At 45.2% G+C, this 22,369-nt stretch overlaps 1 protein-coding gene across 4 annotated transcripts in view; it reads right to left on the reverse strand.

The window, feature by feature from the left end:
* The window catches only part of CMIP (c-Maf inducing protein), a 194,140-nt gene that overhangs the window by 42,300 nt on the left and 129,471 nt on the right, over positions 1–22,369 (reverse strand). For all 4 annotated transcript variants that reach the window (XM_088458364.1, XM_088458365.1, XM_088458366.1 and 1 more), the window contains 3 exons: positions 11,818–11,883; positions 9,540–9,566; positions 8,570–8,618 (listed from right to left, as the gene is read on the reverse strand). In XM_088458364.1, the coding sequence (XP_088314490.1) occupies positions 8,570–8,618; positions 9,540–9,566; positions 11,818–11,883 (142 nt within the window). The remainder of the gene's footprint in view (positions 1–8,569; positions 8,619–9,539; positions 9,567–11,817; positions 11,884–22,369) is intronic.

Raw genomic sequence — 22,369 nt, forward strand, 5'->3', positions numbered from 1 at the left:
CAGTTACAGCACATCCCTCCCACTATGGCAATCTCTGCCTGCTCAGATACAGAAGCACATCCCTCCCACTATGGCAATCTCTGCCTGCTCAGATACAGAAGCACATCCCTCCCACTATGGCAATCTGTGCTTGCTCAGTTACTACAGCACATCCCTCCCACTATGGTAATCTCTGCCTGCTCAGTTACAGAAGCACATCCCTCCCACTATGGTAATCTCTGCCTGCTCAGTTACTACAGCACATCCCTCCCACTATGGTAATCTCTGCCTGCTCAGATACAGAAGCACATCCCTCCCACTATGGCAATCTCTGCCTGCTCAGTTACAGAAGCACATCCCTCCCACTATGGCAATCTCTGCCTGCTCAGTTACAGAAGCACATCCCTCCCACTATGGCAATCTCTGCCTGCTCAGTTACTACAGCACATCCCTCCCACTATGGCAATCTCTGCCTGCTCAGTTACTACAGCACATCCCTCCCACTATGGCAATCTCTGCCTGCTCAGTTACAGCACATCCCTCCCACTATGGCAATCTCTGCCTGCTCAGATACAGAAGCACATCCCTCCCACTATGGCAATCTCTGCCTGCTCAGATACAGAAGCACATCCCTCCCACTATGGCAATCTGTGCCTGCTCAGTTACTACAGCACATCCCTCCCACTATGGCAATCTCTGCCTGCTCAGATACAGAAGCACATCCCTCCCACTATGGCAATCTCTGCCTGCTCAGTTACTACAGCACATCCCTCCCACTATGGTAATCTCTGCCTGCTCAGTTACTACAGCACATCCCTCCCACTATGGCAATCTCTGCCTGCTCAGTTACAGAAGCACATCCCTCCCACTATGGTAATCTCTGCCTGCTCAGTTACAGCACATCCCTCCCACTATGGCAATCTCTGCCTGCTCAAATACAGAAGCACATCCCTCCCACTATGGCAATCTCTGCCTGCTCAGTTACTACAGCACATCCCTCCCACTATGGCAATCTCTGCCTGCTCAGTTACTACAGCACATCCCTCCCACTATGGCAATCTCTGCCTGCTCAGTTACAGCACATCCCTCCCACTATGGCAATCTCTGCCTGCTCAGATACAGAAGCACATCCCTCCCACTATGGCAATCTCTGCCTGCTCAGATACAGAAGCACATCCCTCCCACTATGGCAATCTCTGCCTGCTCAGTTACAGAAGCACATCCCTCCCACTATGGCAATCTCTGCCTGCTCAGTTACAGAAGCACATCCCTCCCACTATGGCAATCTCTGCCTGCTCAGTTACTACAGCACATCCCTCCCACTATGGCAATCTCTGCCTGCTCAGTTACTACAGCACATCCCTCCCACTATGGCAATCTCTGCCTGCTCAGTTACTACAGCACATCCCTCCCACTATGGCAATCTCTGCCTGCTCAGATACAGAAGCACATCCCTCCCACTATGGCAATCTCTGCCTGCTCAGATACAGAAGCACATCCCTCCCACTATGGCAATCTGTGCCTGCTCAGTTACAGCACATCCCTCCCACTATGGCAATCTGTGCCTGCTCAGATACAGAAGCACATCCCTCCCACTATGGCAATCTGTGCCTGCTCAGATACAGAAGCACATCCCTCCCACTATGGCAATCTGTGCCTACTCAGATACAGAAGCACATCCCTCCCACTATGGCAATCTCTGCCTGCTCAGATACAGAAGCACATCCCTCCCACTATGGCAATCTCTGCCTGCTCAGATACAGAAGCACATCCCTCCCACTATGGCAATCTCTGCCTGCTCAGTTACAGCACATCCCTCCCACTATGGCAATCTCTGCCTGCTCAGATACAGAAGCACATCCCTCCCACTATGGCAATCTCTGCCTGCTCAGTTACAGAAGCACATCCCTCCCACTATGGCAATCTCTGCCTGCTCAGTTACAGAAGCACATCCCTCCCACTATGGCAATCTCTGCCTGCTCAGTTACTACAGCACATCCCTCCCACTATGGCAATCTCTGCCTGCTCAGTTACTACAGCACATCCCTCCCACTATGGCAATCTCTGCCTGCTCAGTTACTACAGCACATCCCTCCCACTATGGCAATCTCTGCCTGCTCAGATACAGAAGCACATCCCTCCCACTATGGCAATCTCTGCCTGCTCAGATACAGAAGCACATCCCTCCCACTATGGCAATCTGTGCCTGCTCAGTTACAGCACATCCCTCCCACTATGGCAATCTGTGCCTGCTCAGATACAGAAGCACATCCCTCCCACTATGGCAATCTGTGCCTGCTCAGATACAGAAGCACATCCCTCCCACTATGGCAATCTGTGCCTGCTCAGATACAGAAGCACATCCCTCCCACTATGGCAATCTCTGCCTGCTCAGATACAGAAGCACATCCCTCCCACTATGGCAATCTCTGCCTGCTCAGATACAGAAGCACATCCCTCCCACTATGGCAATCTCTGCCTGCTCAGATACAGAAGCACATCCCTCCCACTATGGCAATCTCTGCCTGCTCAGATACAGCACATCCCTCCCACTATGGCAATCTCTGCCTGCTCAGTTACAGCACATCCCTCCCACTATGGCAATCTCTGCCTGCTCAGTTACAGCACATCCCTCCCACTATGGCAATCTGTGCCTGCTCAGTTACAGAAGCACATCCCTCCCACTATGGCAATCTCTGCCTGCTCAGTTACAGAAGCACATCCCTCCCACTATGGCAATCTCTGCCTGCTCAGTTACTACAGCACATCCCTCCCACTATGGCAATCTCTGCCTGCTCAGATACAGAAGCACATCCCTCCCACTATGGCAATCTCTGCCTGCTCAGTTACAGAAGCACATCCCTCCCACTATGGCAATCTCTGCCTGCTCAGATACAGCACATCCCTCCCACTATGGCAATCTCTGCCTGCTCAGATACAGCACATCCCTCCCACTATGGCAATCTCTGCCTGCTCAGATACAGAAGCACATCCCTCCCACTATGGTAATCTCTGCCTGCTCAGTTACAGAAGCACATCCCTCCCACTATGGCAATCTCTGCCTGCTCAGTTACAGCACATCCCTCCCACTATGGCAATCTCTGCCTGCTCAGATACAGCACATCCCTCCCACTATGGCAATCTCTGCCTGCTCAGATACAGAAGCACATCCCTCCCACTATGGCAATCTCTGCCTGCTCAGATACAGAAGCACATCCCTCCCACTATGGCAATCTCTGCCTGCTCAGTTACTACAGCACATCCCTCCCACTATGGCAATCTCTGCCTGCTCAGATACAGCACATCCCTCCCACTATGGCAATCTCTGCCTGCTCAGATACAGCACATCCCTCCCACTATGGCAATCTCTGCCTGCTCAGATACAGCACATCCCTCCCACTATGGCAATCTCTGCCTGCTCAGATACAGAAGCACATCCCTCCCACTATGGCAATCTCTGCCTGCTCAGTTACAACAGCACAGCCCTCCCACTATGGCAATCTCTGCCTGCTCAGTTACTACAGCACATCCCTCCCACTATGGCAATCTCTGCCTGCTCAGATACAGAAGCACATCCCTCCCACTATGGCAATCTCTGCCTGCTCAGATACAGAAGCACATCCCTCCCACTATGGCAATCTGTGCCTGCTCAGTTACAGCACATCCCTCCCACTATGGCAATCTGTGCCTGCTCAGATACAGAAGCACATCCCTCCCACTATGGCAATCTGTGCCTGCTCAGATACAGAAGCACATCCCTCCCACTATGGCAATCTGTGCCTACTCAGATACAGAAGCACATCCCTCCCACTATGGCAATCTCTGCCTGCTCAGATACAGAAGCACATCCCTCCCACTATGGCAATCTCTGCCTGCTCAGATACAGAAGCACATCCCTCCCACTATGGCAATCTCTGCCTGCTCAGTTACAGCACATCCCTCCCACTATGGCAATCTCTGCCTGCTCAGATACAGAAGCACATCCCTCCCACTATGGCAATCTCTGCCTGCTCAGTTACAGAAGCACATCCCTCCCACTATGGCAATCTCTGCCTGCTCAGTTACAGAAGCACATCCCTCCCACTATGGCAATCTCTGCCTGCTCAGTTACTACAGCACATCCCTCCCACTATGGCAATCTCTGCCTGCTCAGTTACTACAGCACATCCCTCCCACTATGGCAATCTCTGCCTGCTCAGTTACTACAGCACATCCCTCCCACTATGGCAATCTCTGCCTGCTCAGATACAGAAGCACATCCCTCCCACTATGGCAATCTCTGCCTGCTCAGATACAGAAGCACATCCCTCCCACTATGGCAATCTGTGCCTGCTCAGTTACAGCACATCCCTCCCACTATGGCAATCTGTGCCTGCTCAGATACAGAAGCACATCCCTCCCACTATGGCAATCTGTGCCTGCTCAGATACAGAAGCACATCCCTCCCACTATGGCAATCTGTGCCTGCTCAGATACAGAAGCACATCCCTCCCACTATGGCAATCTCTGCCTGCTCAGATACAGAAGCACATCCCTCCCACTATGGCAATCTCTGCCTGCTCAGATACAGAAGCACATCCCTCCCACTATGGCAATCTCTGCCTGCTCAGATACAGAAGCACATCCCTCCCACTATGGCAATCTCTGCCTGCTCAGATACAGCACATCCCTCCCACTATGGCAATCTCTGCCTGCTCAGTTACAGCACATCCCTCCCACTATGGCAATCTCTGCCTGCTCAGTTACAGCACATCCCTCCCACTATGGCAATCTGTGCCTGCTCAGTTACAGAAGCACATCCCTCCCACTATGGCAATCTCTGCCTGCTCAGTTACAGAAGCACATCCCTCCCACTATGGCAATCTCTGCCTGCTCAGTTACTACAGCACATCCCTCCCACTATGGCAATCTCTGCCTGCTCAGATACAGAAGCACATCCCTCCCACTATGGCAATCTCTGCCTGCTCAGTTACAGAAGCACATCCCTCCCACTATGGCAATCTCTGCCTGCTCAGATACAGCACATCCCTCCCACTATGGCAATCTCTGCCTGCTCAGATACAGAAGCACATCCCTCCCACTATGGTAATCTCTGCCTGCTCAGTTACAGAAGCACATCCCTCCCACTATGGCAATCTCTGCCTGCTCAGTTACTACAGCACATCCCTCCCACTATGGCAATCTCTGCCTGCTCAGATACAGCACATCCCTCCCACTATGGCAATCTCTGCCTGCTCAGATACAGCACATCCCTCCCACTATGGCAATCTCTGCCTGCTCAGTTACTACAGTTTGTATATTTGATATTATATTTATATATGAAAATTCTGTCAATGTCCCAATATTTATGCACCTTACTGTATATGTAGTTATTTATACAGGCTCAGTAGTTATTAGATATATGTTTTTTAGCCTTAGTAATACACCGCAGCCTTTTATATAGCTTAATTTCAAGCTGTGGCTTTACTTTTCCTTTAATAAAAGAAACAAATGATCTGAACTGAAGTCAACGCAATCTTACAAAAAAATATAATAAAATAAATATGAATATATTCTCAAAGAGGCACAAGAAAGACGCAAATTGCAATCAATATTTCACACTTGTTTTACTGCTGCATAATCACTTAATAAAACCATTGTGCCAACATAGGACTGTAAAGTAGCTTTGAGGATCTGTAACCCCTGAAAGCTGAAGAGATAAGAGAATTCTACAAGAATGCTACAAGAATGCTACACTTCACTCATTGTACACTCAAGACGAGTGTGAGCCTGAACATATTGTTGGGTGAAGGAGTGCTCTGATCATATCCACAGAACGGCAGATCCGGCAGTCTCTAGGACCCGGCGAGGCTCAGGAGGAGGCCTGACCTCCGATATGTGGTATTGCGGATGCATGTAAGCCCTGGTGGTGCGTCTTTCCGCCTCAGCGTTCCAGGCGACTGGATGCGCCCTCTGAGACTCCCAGCCATGAGAGCCGTTTAGAGACACCACCTCTATTACTAAGGGGCATAGGTGACACTAACCACCGGGGCATATAACATATTGCCGCCCGATGCACTACAACGCAGAGCAATACCCTTACGCTCCATGCTGCTCCAGTATCGTTATTGTACCTATTCATATCTCTACGCCACCTTGTTATTCTCCCTGGTTACATAAACCTAACACCTGGCTAAGCTTTACCACGTGTGAACTAACCGCCACCAGCGCCTTCTGCTGTGCAACTCACTTAACATCATGTACACCCAGGGTCTAGTATACATCCAATGCACTGTCTGCACTTATATACATATACTGTATTTACATCAATACCATCTATAGACCCCAGCGTCCTGCCCTGGCCACTCTGCCAATAGGTCACCTGCCCAGCCACACTCCGCTGTACTCTGCTAATACATCTGTGTCTAGACCATTCTAGTTGCCCATTGCCGCTTCCCCACTAACCTGTTACTACAGGCTGATCCAAAAAACAGAAATAGATGCAATAGCTGCCAGGAGGCGTTACAGTATGTAACAATACTGGCAAATTCTGCAACAGGAAATATTTCAGCATTCCTAACTGAGGTGACGTCTAGGAAATATGAGAGATATGCTGAACCACAGCTATTATTCAAAAGCCCGTATCAGACATTGTCAGAACGCAGACGCGTAAATATGAGAAGAATGTGATCGATGTACACAGATGTGCTTTAGGGAAGGAAGAACTGGTGAAAATCAAATGACAACGAGACACTTGGCTAATTGTGAGACTGAAACATGTGTTGTAGACGGTGACCTGCTTTTACCGGACAAATTTTGGTAGAGAAAACAAATGAAGGGTGCGTGAATATTTTTGGTAGAATAGACAGGAGTGTACGGATGTTTACAACATTTAGAAACTTGCATGATGGCAACAGTCGTGGGAGGAGCTTAGAACTGGAAGTATCCTGGAGGGTTTGGTGGCACGGCGACAGCATGACTGCGTTATGGCAGCCTGGAGGCGGGTTTTATTGCACACAGTCATATGAACATGACTTAAAGCCATTGGAGCATAAATACAGGTTATTGACATCTGTCAACTGATTGCAAATACTATAGATGCCATCGTAACATTCCCCCTCACCTTCATTCCTACCTCTCTCATTTCTACCTCTTTTTGCCCCGCACCCTCCTACTCTAATTGAGGTTCTAATGCGAATCTATCTCAAAAGCAATCACCCCCATTTACAGAAAGGATGGTTTAAAAGAACTATGTAAAAAAATGCTTTGACTACTGTACAGAGATTTTTAATATTAAAATTGTGTGTACCTTCATTTATGTGCGACAAGAAGTACTTTCATTAAAAAAAAAAGTTTTTTGATTCTACCTAACATTTAACTAGCACCTTCTAGAAGATAAAAGCTAGTATCTGATTGGCTGCTATGGGCAACATCACTTTTAAAACTCACTTCTAAAAACTCTCACTTTAGTAAATTTACCCCTAAAAGTCTATATTCAAATTGAACAATTATATTTCTCTTGAATGAGAAACTGTTGAGTCTACGGGAAATGACAGTGTTTCTTAAGGACAGTGGTAACATTGCACCTCTATCAGCTAACCTCATCCTCAGGACATAACGCATATGCTCTCAGAACATGGTTAAGTCATGTGATGCCTGCTAACCCTTATATAGCAGGAAACAGGGACTAAACACAGTTTCATCTTTATATTACTTAATCCTTTTAAAAGTAGATATTTTTATGGGGGAGCGAGATGACCAAGCAGCTACTGCCAATACTAGGAAATCCTGGGAACTGGTGCGTTGTCAACATCATATGATTTATCAATCTTGTGACATTTTTAGTTTTGTCACAAACCAGAACTCGTGCACCCAGACTGCAGGTAAGATAGGGCCTGATTCAGCACAGGACTGAATTGCAAAGCAGCTTTGCAACTCCGTCCTTGCTATTATGTTAATGCAACAGGAGGCATCACGCCTCCTGCGCACATTAATGATCCAAGCTGCGTCCACGGAGGAGGCATTGGATCATCTGCGTGATCCTCGGCCGGCTGAGTGACCATGAGATCACGCAGGCCGGCCATCGCAGTTCAGGAAAAAAAGGCCAGGAAATCTCAATCGGTCGACGGAGATCCTGGTCTCTTCCCTCCCCCTCTAATGGTGGCAACACGCCTCTGATTTGGGAAACGGACGCCGTCGCTGCCCCCTCCCCGACCAGAAACGACAGCATACTGTCAATCACGTGCACAGCTGAATCAGCCCCAAAGACAATTAGCAGCCGAAAAAAAGGTTACAAATAATGCTGCATGTTCAGTTTCTAAGAAAAACAGTTTATTTTCAATTTTGTTCTGAAGTTTAATTTAAGCATTTTTTTATTGTTTATTTTTAAAGAGGATCAGTTGAAGCGGTTTGAACCTCAGCATAAAGATGATGGCGAGAGGTTAGAGATAACCGTAATTGTGAATCCGCTTATCTGCACTGATAGGTCCCACTGCTTATCTGTGTCCATAACACTCAAGGCATATTCATCATATCTGCACTATAATAACCTCTAACACTGCAAGTATTCCCATTCTTCACACCATCCCTGGTCCTCGGAGACCATTCTTACCTCTTGCCTGGGATCCTCTGCAAATCTCTGAATGACGTATTTCAGCTCCCTGCATGGGCACAATGAGAAAACACACAGTTAGTTGAGCTGGGAAGCCGTGCAATGATCAGATATGGACACTGGTGATAAAGTAGTTTATCTATTCTCTAAGCAGTATAAAAGAAAACATAGCACAAGATGTATTCATTGCTTATACTGTTTTTTATCATAGCTGGATTTTACTGCATGAGAAGTGCTATGCAGTCACGATGTCGGCGGTCAGTGTGTTGACAGCAGAAACTCAAAGTTAATGATGTCAACATGGTTAAAATGTAGACATCATTAATGCGAAGATCTGCAAAATGTCGACATTGACAGAATGTTCTGCTTTAGGTTAGGGTTAGCGCTAGTGTTATGGTTGCCATTAGTAGGGGCATAATGAGCGGCTCAGACACAGAGGGGCGTGGCCAAACCAGAGAGGCATGACCATGGTCTCTCCTAAAATTGCTAAAAAACAGAATATAGGGGCTCCAGCAGCTGCACAGGGGGTGCAGGTGGCCTCACTGGACGGCAGGGAGTAGGGGACATGGCGGAGGGCGTGCGCACTTAGAAGGAAGTATCTCGTCATAGTTGCCAGCTGCTGTGGACGGGGCTATGTAATCTGCGGGAGGCACCCCCTCTAGCAAGGCCCCCCTCCCCCGATGCATCTGGCCATTAGGGTTAAGGATGCCGTCAGGATTAGATTTAGGGTTGCTGTTAGGGTTTTAGTTGTCGTTAAGGTTAGGGACAGAAATAGAACAAAACTACTATGTCGACATGATAACAATGTCTGTAATACTATATGTAACTTCAACAGCCTACCAGGTGATACATGTTTGAGATTGTTTAAAACTTCAATAGATGTTTGAGAGAGTTTGTCTCGCAGCATAATTCAGCCTATACAATATAAATGCATTTTATTCCTATGATGAGATATTATTTTCATACTTACTTTGTAAATGTTTCATGGGCAAGAGCTCTGCAACAACAAAAGAAAATGATAGGTTTAGTAAAGCTGTTGATATACTGTAGGACCATTGAACAAACTTTTTGTATTCCAAGACTTAACTATGCATTCTGAAACTGTATAAAATGCCACTTGGGTAACAAACCGCCGAACATCAGCAAATTGAGAAATAATTAAAATGATCTATTGAACATTAATTGTACATGGGGGAAAATTTTACAATGAAAAAAATGCAATTGCAAATATATTTTCTGTGCCAAGGAGCAATCTTCACAAACGCTGCGCTAGGCATATGCGCGCCCACACTGCATGCTCGGAAATAAATATGAAATTCGCCCCTATGCAGAGCTATAAGCATCTTGCAGTGCGCCTGGGCCCCATCCTTATGTTTGGTTTAATACACACAATCCTCACTGTACACTTGCACCAGCCTATAATTGTTGCCAATGATATCCATGGAAACAGGTGTATGTACGTCCAACGCTGTATAGCCCGCACTAGCGTCATCATGCCCTCGCTGAACTTCATGTGACGCCCCAATACGCCCTTCAGTCGCAAGCAGAGATGCGTTCACAATGCATAAGACTCTGGATCTCCAGCGCTTGTGAGCGTTTGGTTCCAGAGTATGCGCTGTGCGAAAACACGCCGGATAAGCTACGCAAACAGGCGCCCGGCCCTAAGTGCTTCAATCTATAGAATTGTAACAATTTTCCTTCAATTATTTTCATTTACAATCATTTTGTGTAATCACTGGTAAATATGAGGTCAGACTGGCAATCTACTGTGTTTTATTGTCTTAACGTCAGGTCTTGACTAAAAAGCAAAAACAAAATATGGTGTCTAAAAGTCACACATCACACAAATCTTATCTTACCAATACTGGTGTATGTCAGCCCTAGGATTGGTAAGGTGACGGCTCCAGAAGTTATGTCACATGACCGGAAAGTTTTTAAAACTTAAGGCCGCCCATTTATTGCATTTTGATGCCGGCATCTGACCTTGTGCGTTTAAACTTTATTTAGGGAATACTTTTGTTTTCTTTTCAATGAACCCAAGTGACTTAATTAAACCTTGGTCACATCTCCAGTAATGAGAGTGACAAAGCAATTATGGTCACTTTGTAAACTAACTTGCATCATGAACTGGAATAATGCAGGTCCCGCGAGTGTTCCTAACAGACAAATTTGGCCAGATAACGTCAGCCTGTTTTTCCTGCCTAGAAATGTAACACCTGCACTCGCTGCGCAGGAGTTGGTCCACGTGCCAAGTAACCGAGCCTCTCGGGTACAGTAGGTTAATAAATGGGACAATTACAACTGTTAATTTCTATTCTCTATGGTGTGTACATTTTTGAACACAAACGCTCATTAGTCTGTTCCTAAAGGATCACAGCTGCTCCAAAGGTAACAAAACAGATTCACTGCCAGCAAAACATGGACACGTGGTCTACAAAATCTATAGTGACATCAGACCACCACGGCCTGGGACGTCCGCAGTAAGGATTCAGGAGTCACATTTTGCGCAGCGTGAAACACATTTGTGTAGGACTTGTAATATTTATTAGGAACACGACTCCTGATCGCATGCTAATTTAGGTCATGTAAATATTAAAGTGTAAATGTTTTAGAACGTTATGCTACCTACACCATACATATGGATGTAATGAGCAGTGCAGCTTCTCGTATAGTAATTGTGGTGCCAATAATTATTTGAAGGAACTTAATTTTAAATACCAAACTCTTGTAAAATGGTAATAAAATAATATTATACAAAAAAAAATGCAATTAAAGTGGGACAATTAGCATGTTGGTGTATAGCCAGCTCAAAACCTTAAAATATAGAGTAATAACTGGGAGAATAAACTCAGAAATGAGAGAGAGAGAGAGAGAGGGGGGGGGGGTAAGGGAGAGAGAGATATATAGGAGTCTATTTACTAAGCCTTGGATAGAGATAAAGTGAATGGATATAAAGTACCAGTCAATCAGCTCCTGATTACCATGTCACAGGCTGTGTTTGAAAAGTGACAGGAGCCGATTGGATGGTACTTCATCTCTGTCCACTTTATCTCCATCACAGGCTTAGTAAATAGACCTCAAAGTACCAACCTATCAGCTCCTAACTGCCATGTTACAGGCTGTGTTTGAAAAATGGCAGTTAGAAGCTGATTGCTTGGTACTTTATCATCTCGCCAAGGTTTGATACACTTCCCCCTGTATCTCTTATGATCATGAGTTATAACTCATGTACACAATGCTGTACTTACTCTTTAGGAAAAGGGATGGGTTGCAGTAAACTTGCCAGGGCTGGTCTCCAGTCGTCATAATCTGACCTGCAAGGCAAACACAAATGTGAGTCATTCTGCAAAATAAATGTGTGCTATCAATTCATCACTTGAGAAAACACCATAGAAAATTGGTTGGAATGTTTATGTATTATGTAGTTGAATATTAATTATTAAAGCCAATAAAAAAACCTGATTATACCTATATATTTCATGGTCATCCCCATTCTCATGAAAGCACATGGGCGTCTGTTAGTGGTGGATACGTTTTGCCTAGATTCACTATTTTTTAAAATTTATTTTTAGCCTTACTGAGCTGAACAGATTTAGGCCGATGTAACAGTTTCAGGTAATAATTACGCAGCCAGCATACGTATGTCTAAGGGTGTGACCCAGGTGAGAGGCCTCACTTATAAGTTTGATCTAAGCTCCTGTTGACCTGCTCCATCGGCTGTTAAGGAACAGAAACAATAGTTGAAGGCATTATCTACTATTTCTGTAGCATGTCTCAAATATACTACCTGCAGGGGTGAACATGTAATGTATATGCATCTACAGGAAGGCAGTGCCATCTTAAACTTAGCGGACTGCCCGGCCCTCCAGCCCTATAGGCAGACATACAGGACCACAGGATAGGAGTTAGCATTTTGGCCAGAACTTCTGAAAGCAAGAGGGCACGATGACAACACCAATCTAGGTCTCTTGTCAACGTAATGGCTCTCAAGTGACCTGGTAGATGCATGGAAGAGATTTCCCCAGGTATCCATCTAAATGCATGTCAATTGGGGTGGCTCAGTTATCCAGCATGGTGGGCTACATGGGCGTCATGCTACATCCACATATTAGTGAGGTTTCAGTAAAGCAACAAGGGTTAGTGTGTACAAATAATGATCAGTCTCTCCCTATACCTCTCCCATTGAGAGTGTCCTAATTCTACCTACCTATGGCTCCATTGAAATAACGCACATCCCGGCAACTGTATCTCCTCAGAGTATGTGTAGTGATCACTTCACTGGTTGGCACATATACAATACAAAATAGCTTACAATATTAAATACATGAAACCAACAACCCTGCTCCTTTCCTGCCGTTAACCATGTAAGCAAGAAAACGGTTTTAGTACAAGAAAAAGCAATGGGCTATATATTTTTAACTGGACATAAGAGAAACTTAATCTATAGCTTTGTATTTAAATGTATATAGTATTGGGGAGATGTATCAAATCTTCTTAAGAAGACAAGAAGGAGAAGTTGTTCATAGCAACCAATCAGCTTCTACCTATTATTTATCAAGTGCATGCTATAAAATTAAATCTAGGAGCTGATTGGTTACTATTAGCAACTTCTCCATCTGTCAGGTTTGATACAGCCACCCCCTATGAGTGAAACAGAAAACAATATTTATGTTTAAAGATAGAATATATTTACATTTAATCCTTCCATATACTGTGCTCTTGTCTAAAGCTGGCCATACACGCTACAATTATCGGGACGATCCGCCCGATATCGGCGGATCGCCGCGATAATTGTAGCGTGTGGGGGGGCGACCGAGGGTTAAATATTGCTCGGTCGGGCATGCTGGATTGTCCAGCATGCCCGTCCGATGCGATATTTAGCGGGTAAACTGTCGGCCGCATCGGGCAGTGTATGCCCAGCGCAACCGACAGACAGACATTTCCTGTGTTCCTTCCTACGGAAGGAACAGGGAAATATCTCCGCCCCCGGGGGCGGAGCGCAGATGTCGGGCTATACACTGTGAGATTTCTCTCACAGTGTATGCCGGCGACTTCCGCGGCTGGCAGCCGGCGAGATAAAATGTCTGTCGGTCTGACAGACATTTTATCTGGTAGTGTATGCCCAGCATTACTCATATCTGTAGATACATGATAGTACAGTGTTCTTGCAGCCTGCACCTGTCACAACCCGTGCAGTTCCTCTTTTCTGCCTGGGGTGTCACTCTGTTCTGGTCCTTCTAGCACACTCAGCTGATGCAACAACTGCTAAGATACAGACTAGTGTGTGCTAGAAGCACCAGAACTGAGTGTGACACCACTGGCAGGAAAAGGGAACTACATTGGTTGCAGGGTGCTAGAATGAACACTAATAGTATATGATATAGTATATGATAGCTATCACAGCCATATGGGTTGTTCCTAGCACATTGGAAGAAGGTTGGCCCATTGAAAATGTAGTCAATAGTAACCAGAGGCATTTGGTACACAGTTGGGCCGCCTTCTGATTACTGGTCAGCATTTAAATGCAATATAATGATAGAAGTACTAACTGTATAGTATACAAAAAAAAAAAGGAGCAAGAACAAGACCATTCCCTGGCTAACCACACAGCCTGCAATAAAGAAACCGGAGGGAAAGCGATACAGTATCTGTTGTTGTTTTATTCCTGTAACTGACTGTCACAGCCTCTAACCACAGCAAAGATAAAGAAAGCACCTGGCAATGATACTGTACCTAATAAAGTGCTTTCCGCTACTACTCTGCAATAAAACCCGAGACTAGTATTTACAGTCGGCCTCAGTGAATGGAAAGCAGCTGTTCGCGCTGAGAATAGGTCTGTTTTCTTTCCTACTGTAAACATCTTCAATGAAATAGATTGATAAGCGTTTTATCCTGCTTATTTGTTCGGTATGTTCTTACTACACAAGCCACACCCACCCAATCAACAATTACAAATGGCCATGTAAATGGACTGTACACTACACACTTTTATCACACTCAGTCATGTGATGCCTCCGCTACATTGACAGACACCTGTCAATCAAACCCATCAGATGCCAACGTTAGGCTTCCAATAATACATTTTAGCAAAGGAAGTTGCGTGAAGAGAGGAATAGAAGTGGAGGTCATTAGGGGGAGGGAATTTTTAGAGCGTTGGTGCAGTTGGATATATCGGGCTGCAAGAGGGAAGGGTTAGGGTTATACACTAGGGGTAGGGTTGGGGTTAGGCTACAGGAGGGAAGGTTACGGTTACGCACTAGGAGGGGGTTAGGGACACTCACTGCAGGACATCGCGCAGGATCCATCTCAACTCATCAGGACGTCACCGCTGGCCTAGGAAGACACAGCTGGAGCTGCAGGACACCCCTGTACTAGGTAAGTCGCCACTAGATCACTAGGGACGTTTTATCGACATTCTAATCATGTGGACATTTCATCAGTGTCGACATTCTCACGTCGACATTAAAGTACATTGAAGTAAATCACATTCTGACCTATAGGGTTCAAAAACTGTAATTCTGAAAAGATGGAAATGACTGAAATAGGTTCTATTACACGTAGGATCCACTCCAATGGGAGGAGCAATGTTCCCCAAACTACATATTAGCCATCCGTGTGTCTATTATGCCTCAGACATACATCCATAGGCACGGTTACAGGAAAACCTGTGCTGCCCTCTTCCTGTCACTTGGATGCTACTGAATTAGAGAAAATGTCAAACATTGGAACAGAGTTGCCTGGCATAACTCCCTGTTCCTGGTGTCCTGCCAAGAGCCAGAAAGTGAACTTTTAGCTCTGAGATATTTTCCGAACCCTGTTGAAGGAAAATCACCTTTGATATGTGTTTTACTTAGACCTTTACAACATTTAGGTATTTTTCATTAACATGACAAGTTTATGCCCTCTGGGAACACTGACACTGTAATCCCAATCACACTGGAGGATTTCAGCTTGTTGACGTTACAAAGTCATGAGAACAGGCAGACAGAGAGGACTCTTTGCCAATACTTTTTGGTAATACTTTTTCCAAATATATGTGAAAACACAACTCTAAGAGTAATCACGTAACACATTGCTGTACGTGTTTAGTGTTACTTTATTTTAAACAGAAAGAGAAATAAATGATATGAATAGATGCTAGGGGACTGGTTCCCGTTAATATAATACTAAGTTCAACAATGGGCCCACTAAGTTTGAAAGTATTAGCAATAAAGGGGGCAAATAAGAGTTAGGAGACAATCCGGGCCACTGGGAGCAACATTTACACGTGAAAAAAAATGGTGTTGCAGAAGAAATAATGTTAATTGCACAACCTTATGGAACTGTGAGTGGTATGCGGTCTAGCCCAACTCTATAATGTGGAAAATAACAGCTGACCAGTATATCTATGCATTGCAACACCTAACAGCTGACCAGTATGCCTATGCATTGCAACACCTAACAGCTGACCAGTATGTCTATTCATTGCAATGCCTAACAGCTGACCAGTATATCTATGCATTGCAACGCCTAACAGCTGACCAGTATATCTATGCATTGTAAAATAACAACTTGCCAGTATGTCTATGCATTGCAACACCTAACAGCTGACCAGTATGTCTATGCATTGCAACGCCTAACATCTGACCAGTATGTCTATGCATTGCAACGCCTAACAGCTGATCAGTATGCCTATGCATTGCAACACCTAACAGCTGACCAGTATATCTATGCATTGCAACGCCTAACAGCTGACCAGTATGCCTATGCATTGCAACACCTAACAGTTGACCAGTATATCTATGCATTGCAATGCCTAACAGCTGACCAGTATGCCTATGCATTGCAACACCTAACAGCTGACCAGTATGTCTATTCATTGCAATGCCTAACAGCTGACCAGTATATCTATGCATTGCAACGCCTAACAGCTGACCAGTATATCTATGCATTGTAAAATAACAACTTGCCAGTATGTCTATGCATTGCAACACCTAACAGCTGACCAGTATGTCTATGCATTGCAACGCCTAACATCGGACCAATATGTCTATGCATTGCAACGCCTAACAGCTGACCAGTATGCCTATGCATTGCAACACCTAACAGCTGACCAGTATGTCTATGCATTGCAATGCCTAACAGCTGACCAGTATATCTATGCATTGTAAAATAACAACTTGCCAGTATGTCTATGCATTGCAACACCTAACAGCTGACCAGTATGTTTATGCATTGCAATGCCTAACATCTGACCAGTATGTCTATACATTGCAACGCCTAACAGCTCACCAGTATGTCTATGCATTGCAATGCCTAACATCTGACCAGTATGTCTATACATTGCAACGCCTAACAGCTGACCAGTATGTCTATGCATTGCAACACCTAACAGCTGACCAGTATGTCTATGCATTGCAATGCCTAACAGCTGACCAGTATGTCTATGCATTGCAATGCCTAACATCTGACCAGTATGTCTATACATTGCAACGCCTAACAGCTGACCAGTATGTCTATGCATTGCAATGCCTAACATCTGACCAGTATGTCTATACATTGCAACGCCTAACAGCTGACCAGTATGTCTATGCATTGCAATGCCTAACATCTGACCAGTATGTCTATGCATTGCAATGCCTAACAGCTGACCAGTATGTCTATGCATTGCAACACCTAACAGCTGACCAGTATATCTATGCATTGTAAATAACCGTATGTCTATGCATTGCAACGTGGTCTGTTCAGCTGCAAATTCTGCACCTTAAAAAATGTGCACCTAAATTTACATCCCACAAAATGAGAACTATAAAAGGTTTGTGTCTGAATGTTAAAGTGCTGCCTTCTTCCCTTCCCATGCATCTGACATGAGCTGCTTTTATTCCTCACACCAACTTGTAGTATTTACAGCTATTATTTCAGTGTCTCCACAGCCCCTAGCACTGTTACTGGTGGTTGCATACACTATGTAGTGTCCAGTTTGTATTCCTGTTCTCAGAAACACATCTTGTCCCGTCGATGTATTTCATCATTTTGACTTATTTTTAGTTTTAACTATATCATATAGCAAGGATAACAAGCTAGAGCTGGAAGCCATCATGAATCCATGAGAAATATTACAAGAAGGTAGGATGTTTAGGGAAATTTGAGGAAAATTCATTCATTGAAAGTTTGGGGGTTGTTTGGGCACAGCCTCCCAACAGACATGGCAGAGGCTAAAGGGTATATTTACTAAAGTGCTAGTTTTTAGAAGTAGAGATGTTGCCCATAGCAACCAATCAGATTCTAGCTATTATCTTCTAGAAGGTGCTAGATAAATGTTATGTACAATGTGATTTGTTGATACAGGCAACATGTACACTTCTAAAAACCCGCACTTTAGTTAATATACCCCTAATAGGGTGGGCAAAGCTGAATTCTTGAGATAGATGCAAAGTAACCTTAACAAATTGTCTGATAGTGTCTGAGGGTACTAGGGAAAACGAGCGTTAGTCAAATTCTAGGTGTCTATATGATGTTGACAAATGAAGAAGTTCAGAATTAAGTTTCTATTCAAGAAATAAACCTCTGTGTTTGGGACAATGTAAAAACTGGCAGACACTTGTGACAACAGTTTATATTTTACTTATGTTGTAAAATGGAAGATACACGGCTCCTGATAACAGCTATATAAAACAAAACTGTACTTGTGTCCGTGCGGCTTTCACATTAATAAAATATGACCCCCAGCAAACCTGACCCCATTTCCTTGTTTTGATGAAAGTTCTGACAGTTTTAAACCAAAATCCCATAGACTTACGCAATTTCCTTTCTGAACCTTTCTAGACTAGGTTTCTCAGAAACGTCATTGTATTTAAGGGAAATGTGCACATATGAATGATCTATAATGGCCATGACTGAACATCTATTTATGTAGCACTACAGAAATCTTTAAAGCATTACTCAGGCAAAAGTCCTTATATCAGGGCAGAAGTTAACCTGGTTGTTACATAGCTTATCTTAAAGCTGCAGAACCTCATTGAGAATAATTAACCTTAGGTGGTGCCTTCCAGTAGCTGGAGACCCAAACGCCAAATTATTTTGGTTAATCAACATTAAATGGCAGCAGTGGGATTAGGGGCCTCATTCAGAGGCGGTCGGAGGATGCAAGCGGTCGCTCAGAAACTGGGCGGCCACTTGCATCCTGACCGCCCGCCTCTGTTGCGTTCGTTAGGCTGTGGGTTAACACCCACAGCTCTAACGACCGCTCGGGTGATGGTCGCGATGGTCAGAGACCATCGCGACCATCGGGGCTTACGATGAGGGTAGGGTCTCACTTGTCGTAACCCCCAGAGAGCTTCAGGCTGATGTCAGTGGGGCCTCCCCCAAACGGCAGGCGTTCCCATAGGAACGCCTCCGTTTGGGCTGCCACCCCCCCCGGCCCGCCTTCCAAACGGGGCGAGCTGTCAATCAACATCGACAGCTCGCCCCCTTTGAAAAGAGACCCGCTACGACCAGCGCTGTCGGTCGTAGTGGGTCTCACGCATGCGCACGAGGGAGCCGGCTCCCTCGTGCGCATGCGCACTGGCAAAACATCGAGGCGGCCGTGCGGTCGTAGACCGTACGGCCGCCTCTGAATAGGGTCCTAGGTGTGGTGGGGGAAGACCAATCACAAGCTGCAATCTCTTGACAACAGTTTGCACTGATGAGCCCAATAAGGGTGAAACACTATCTTTGATGCCAATTTTGTCTCTCCACTACTCTCTATGCCAGGGGTTCCCAACCACGGTCCTCAAGGCACACTAACACTCCAGGTTTTAGGGATAGCCATACTAGAGCACAAGTGACTTAATTAGTATCTCTGTTATTTTAATTTAACCATCTGTGCACAATCATGGATATCACTAAAACCAGGACTGTTAGTGTGCCTCGAGGACCGGGGTTGGGAATCACTGCTCTATGCTGATAAAGCATGGACTGTTAAGGACCCCATACACGGTGGGATTTTCAAACGATCCAATCTCGTTTGCGATTTCCCTTGAATTCCTGAACTCTCCCGGTCAAACAATATTGTGTGCACACACGGAACGTTTGTACAAACGACCAAACTATATAGATGGGTCGTAAACGGCTGCAGATAGTAAACGATATATCGGTTGTAGCAAACAACCTCACGATGCTGGATTTAAATAACGGGAGGAAAAGTGACAACGTATCGTCCATCGTATCGTTCATCATGCACACACACGAAACGATGTGTACCAAATCGTAAAAGCAATAGGTTCAATTGATCAGTGACGACGATGTACGACGGCGTGGGGCGCACATCGGTATCGTGATCATCCCCACACACGGCACTTTTTACACGATTGGTCGTTCCAATCGACTGAAAACGGCCAAATCGTGTAAAAAAAAATCGCACTGTGTATGGGGGCCTTAACAGCTGCAGAGTAAACACGGATTTCTCAGAACTCCAATCTCATTGGTAGAAGAAGCATCGTATTTGCAGGTGGTCATTTAAACCATCCATGTTAATAAGGCTGATTTCAAGCGGCCAAACATATGCTGTATGCAATAGGATACTGCCAAAGTAACATTAGCACTAGTTAGCAACACCCTCTATAACTACAATTATTCATTATGGTTGAATTGCAAATTATTGTGCTCTGGAAAAAAATTGGTATTTGCAACAGCAGATCGGGGTTTCAAACAATTCTGAAACTTCGTGGATGGGACTGGTAGAATTACAGCCAGATCCCTCGTCAGCCAGGGGCGTAACTGCTTAGCGGCCCACATGTGGTAAAAGCCTCGTGCTTCAATTTCCTTTTTGGACCAATATGAAGGCCGATTGTCCCAGGGTTTATTATGAGACCAGGGTTCAAACAGGAGTTGACAATAGGGCAGTCTCAGGTCTTTTCCTGTCATCTGCATAACCAAAGGCTGGGAATGAAACTGAAATGAGAGCTAAATCAGGACAGGGCAGACTGGGTAAAGATTATTTTTTCCCCTTCTTGTGCTCAGACAAATGGCTTTTCTGGAGCGTATGACCCATAGAACGAGAATTTCCAGAACTGAGCCAAGATCTATTTGTATGAAACGGTCAGTACATCTTCATTACAGCGGGGACAAGGCAAGTTTCTCCATTTTATTCTCTCTCACTTCTCTCTTCCTGGAATCCACAGAGTGAAATGCTTTTGTGTTATAAGAAAGCCAGTGAGCTAATCCTTTTACCTGGCTGGAGAAGAAGGTCAAATACCACTTGTTTCTATAATCTTGCAGCCATTAGGGTTTTCCCTCAATGTGGATTTAACTATTGCGTTGCCAATGAACCAGCTTAAATTTATACATAAATGTATCAGAATATATGCAGCAGAATTTCTTTTGATCTCTACAGCCAATCAGAAGCAGCTGCTGATCCTCTTGATTAGTGCGTGCCTGGCACTCGCAAGAATACACACCTCCTGACATGCACATACGTGTCCTTGCTGTGATCTGCATGAGACACATCTGTGTGACCACACCCCTACTATACTTGGCCGACACTTGCCCGTGTACCCCTGGCTACCAGGGGAGTCACATAAAACCACATAGGTTGTAGCTAACAGGCTGCTGTGTTTTTTGGACAATGTATAAGGAAATCGTAAACATATAACTGCAACTGACATAGTACAACATGGCACTCACGAAAAGAAAACCACTGATAAATGAGCTGCTACTGATATATGAATAATGTGGGACCCTCTCACCTCTGAAACTTAGGAACTGCTAAAAACTTGATTGGATGGGTTACTCTTTTAATTATGAATCTAGTTTGTTGATTTTGTACAGTGGAGAATCAGCGGCACTTACTGCAGGCAGACAAGTGATGCCACCAAAAATTGTCATTCCAACATACAATCTGCATGTACAATACACAGGTTTTTAATGAGTATGACAGTGTGGGGAGTGCAGAGCAGGTCAGACGCAGGGTACGGTCATTGCTATAAAACGAGGAAGGATGTCAGAGCGGTATCGTGACCAATACTTCTGTCTTTGGGCTCGTACATGCAAGCATTGGAACAACAAGATTAGTTACATGCGTAAGCACTTTGTACTTTGTCCTTGCTTGTCGAGTACATTAGCATTACTTCCCTACAGCATAGGGAACTAGGTTTGTAAAAAGTGTACCCATAGAAGTCCATTGTATTTTACAAAGAATCAACACTACAGTGTAAGGGCCTGATACAGAGATGTACCCAGACTCGATGGTTTGCTTACATGTCCGATTGTTGTGGGTCTATGCATGTGCCCCCCAAGCTGCAGCATGATTCATGTGCTGCGGCCGTTTGGAGGCATCACCCCCGATCTCTGGGAGTACTGGGGCCAGGGTCTGCGTCGGCCAATTAGACTTCCTGACCCCGGATGAGCAGGGTATGCAGTGCACACGGGCCCCTAGGTCCAGGGAGGCCCACCCCGCACACCTTGCGCCCATAGTCTTACACTTACCCGTCCGTAGTGACCGAGCCGGCGCTGCAGAGCAGCAGAAATCACTGGGAAAAATGAATGGCGGCGGACATTTTCCCAGTGGCTCGTGCATGTGCATTACTGCTGTCCCCGAGAAAACATTTTCCCAGAGACCCGCGCATATGCAACACATTCTGGCGCTAAGCCAGAATCTACTGCGCCGCGGGACCTCCGGAGAGAGGAGGGGGCCCGCAATGAGTCTGCACTCTAATCTTGTTGCTCCAATGCCCCTGTTCAGATTACTCAGATTCGCGACTACTGCAGTCATCGTGACTAATGGTCACAATGGTGATCTGATGCTGCATCTTGGGACAAATCACTTGGCTGGCAGATGCTGAC

Source organism: Taudactylus pleione, unplaced genomic scaffold, assembly GCF_031769625.1.
Source record: "Taudactylus pleione unplaced genomic scaffold, aTauple2 ptg000828l, whole genome shotgun sequence".
NCBI lineage: Eukaryota > Metazoa > Chordata > Amphibia > Anura > Myobatrachidae > Taudactylus > Taudactylus pleione.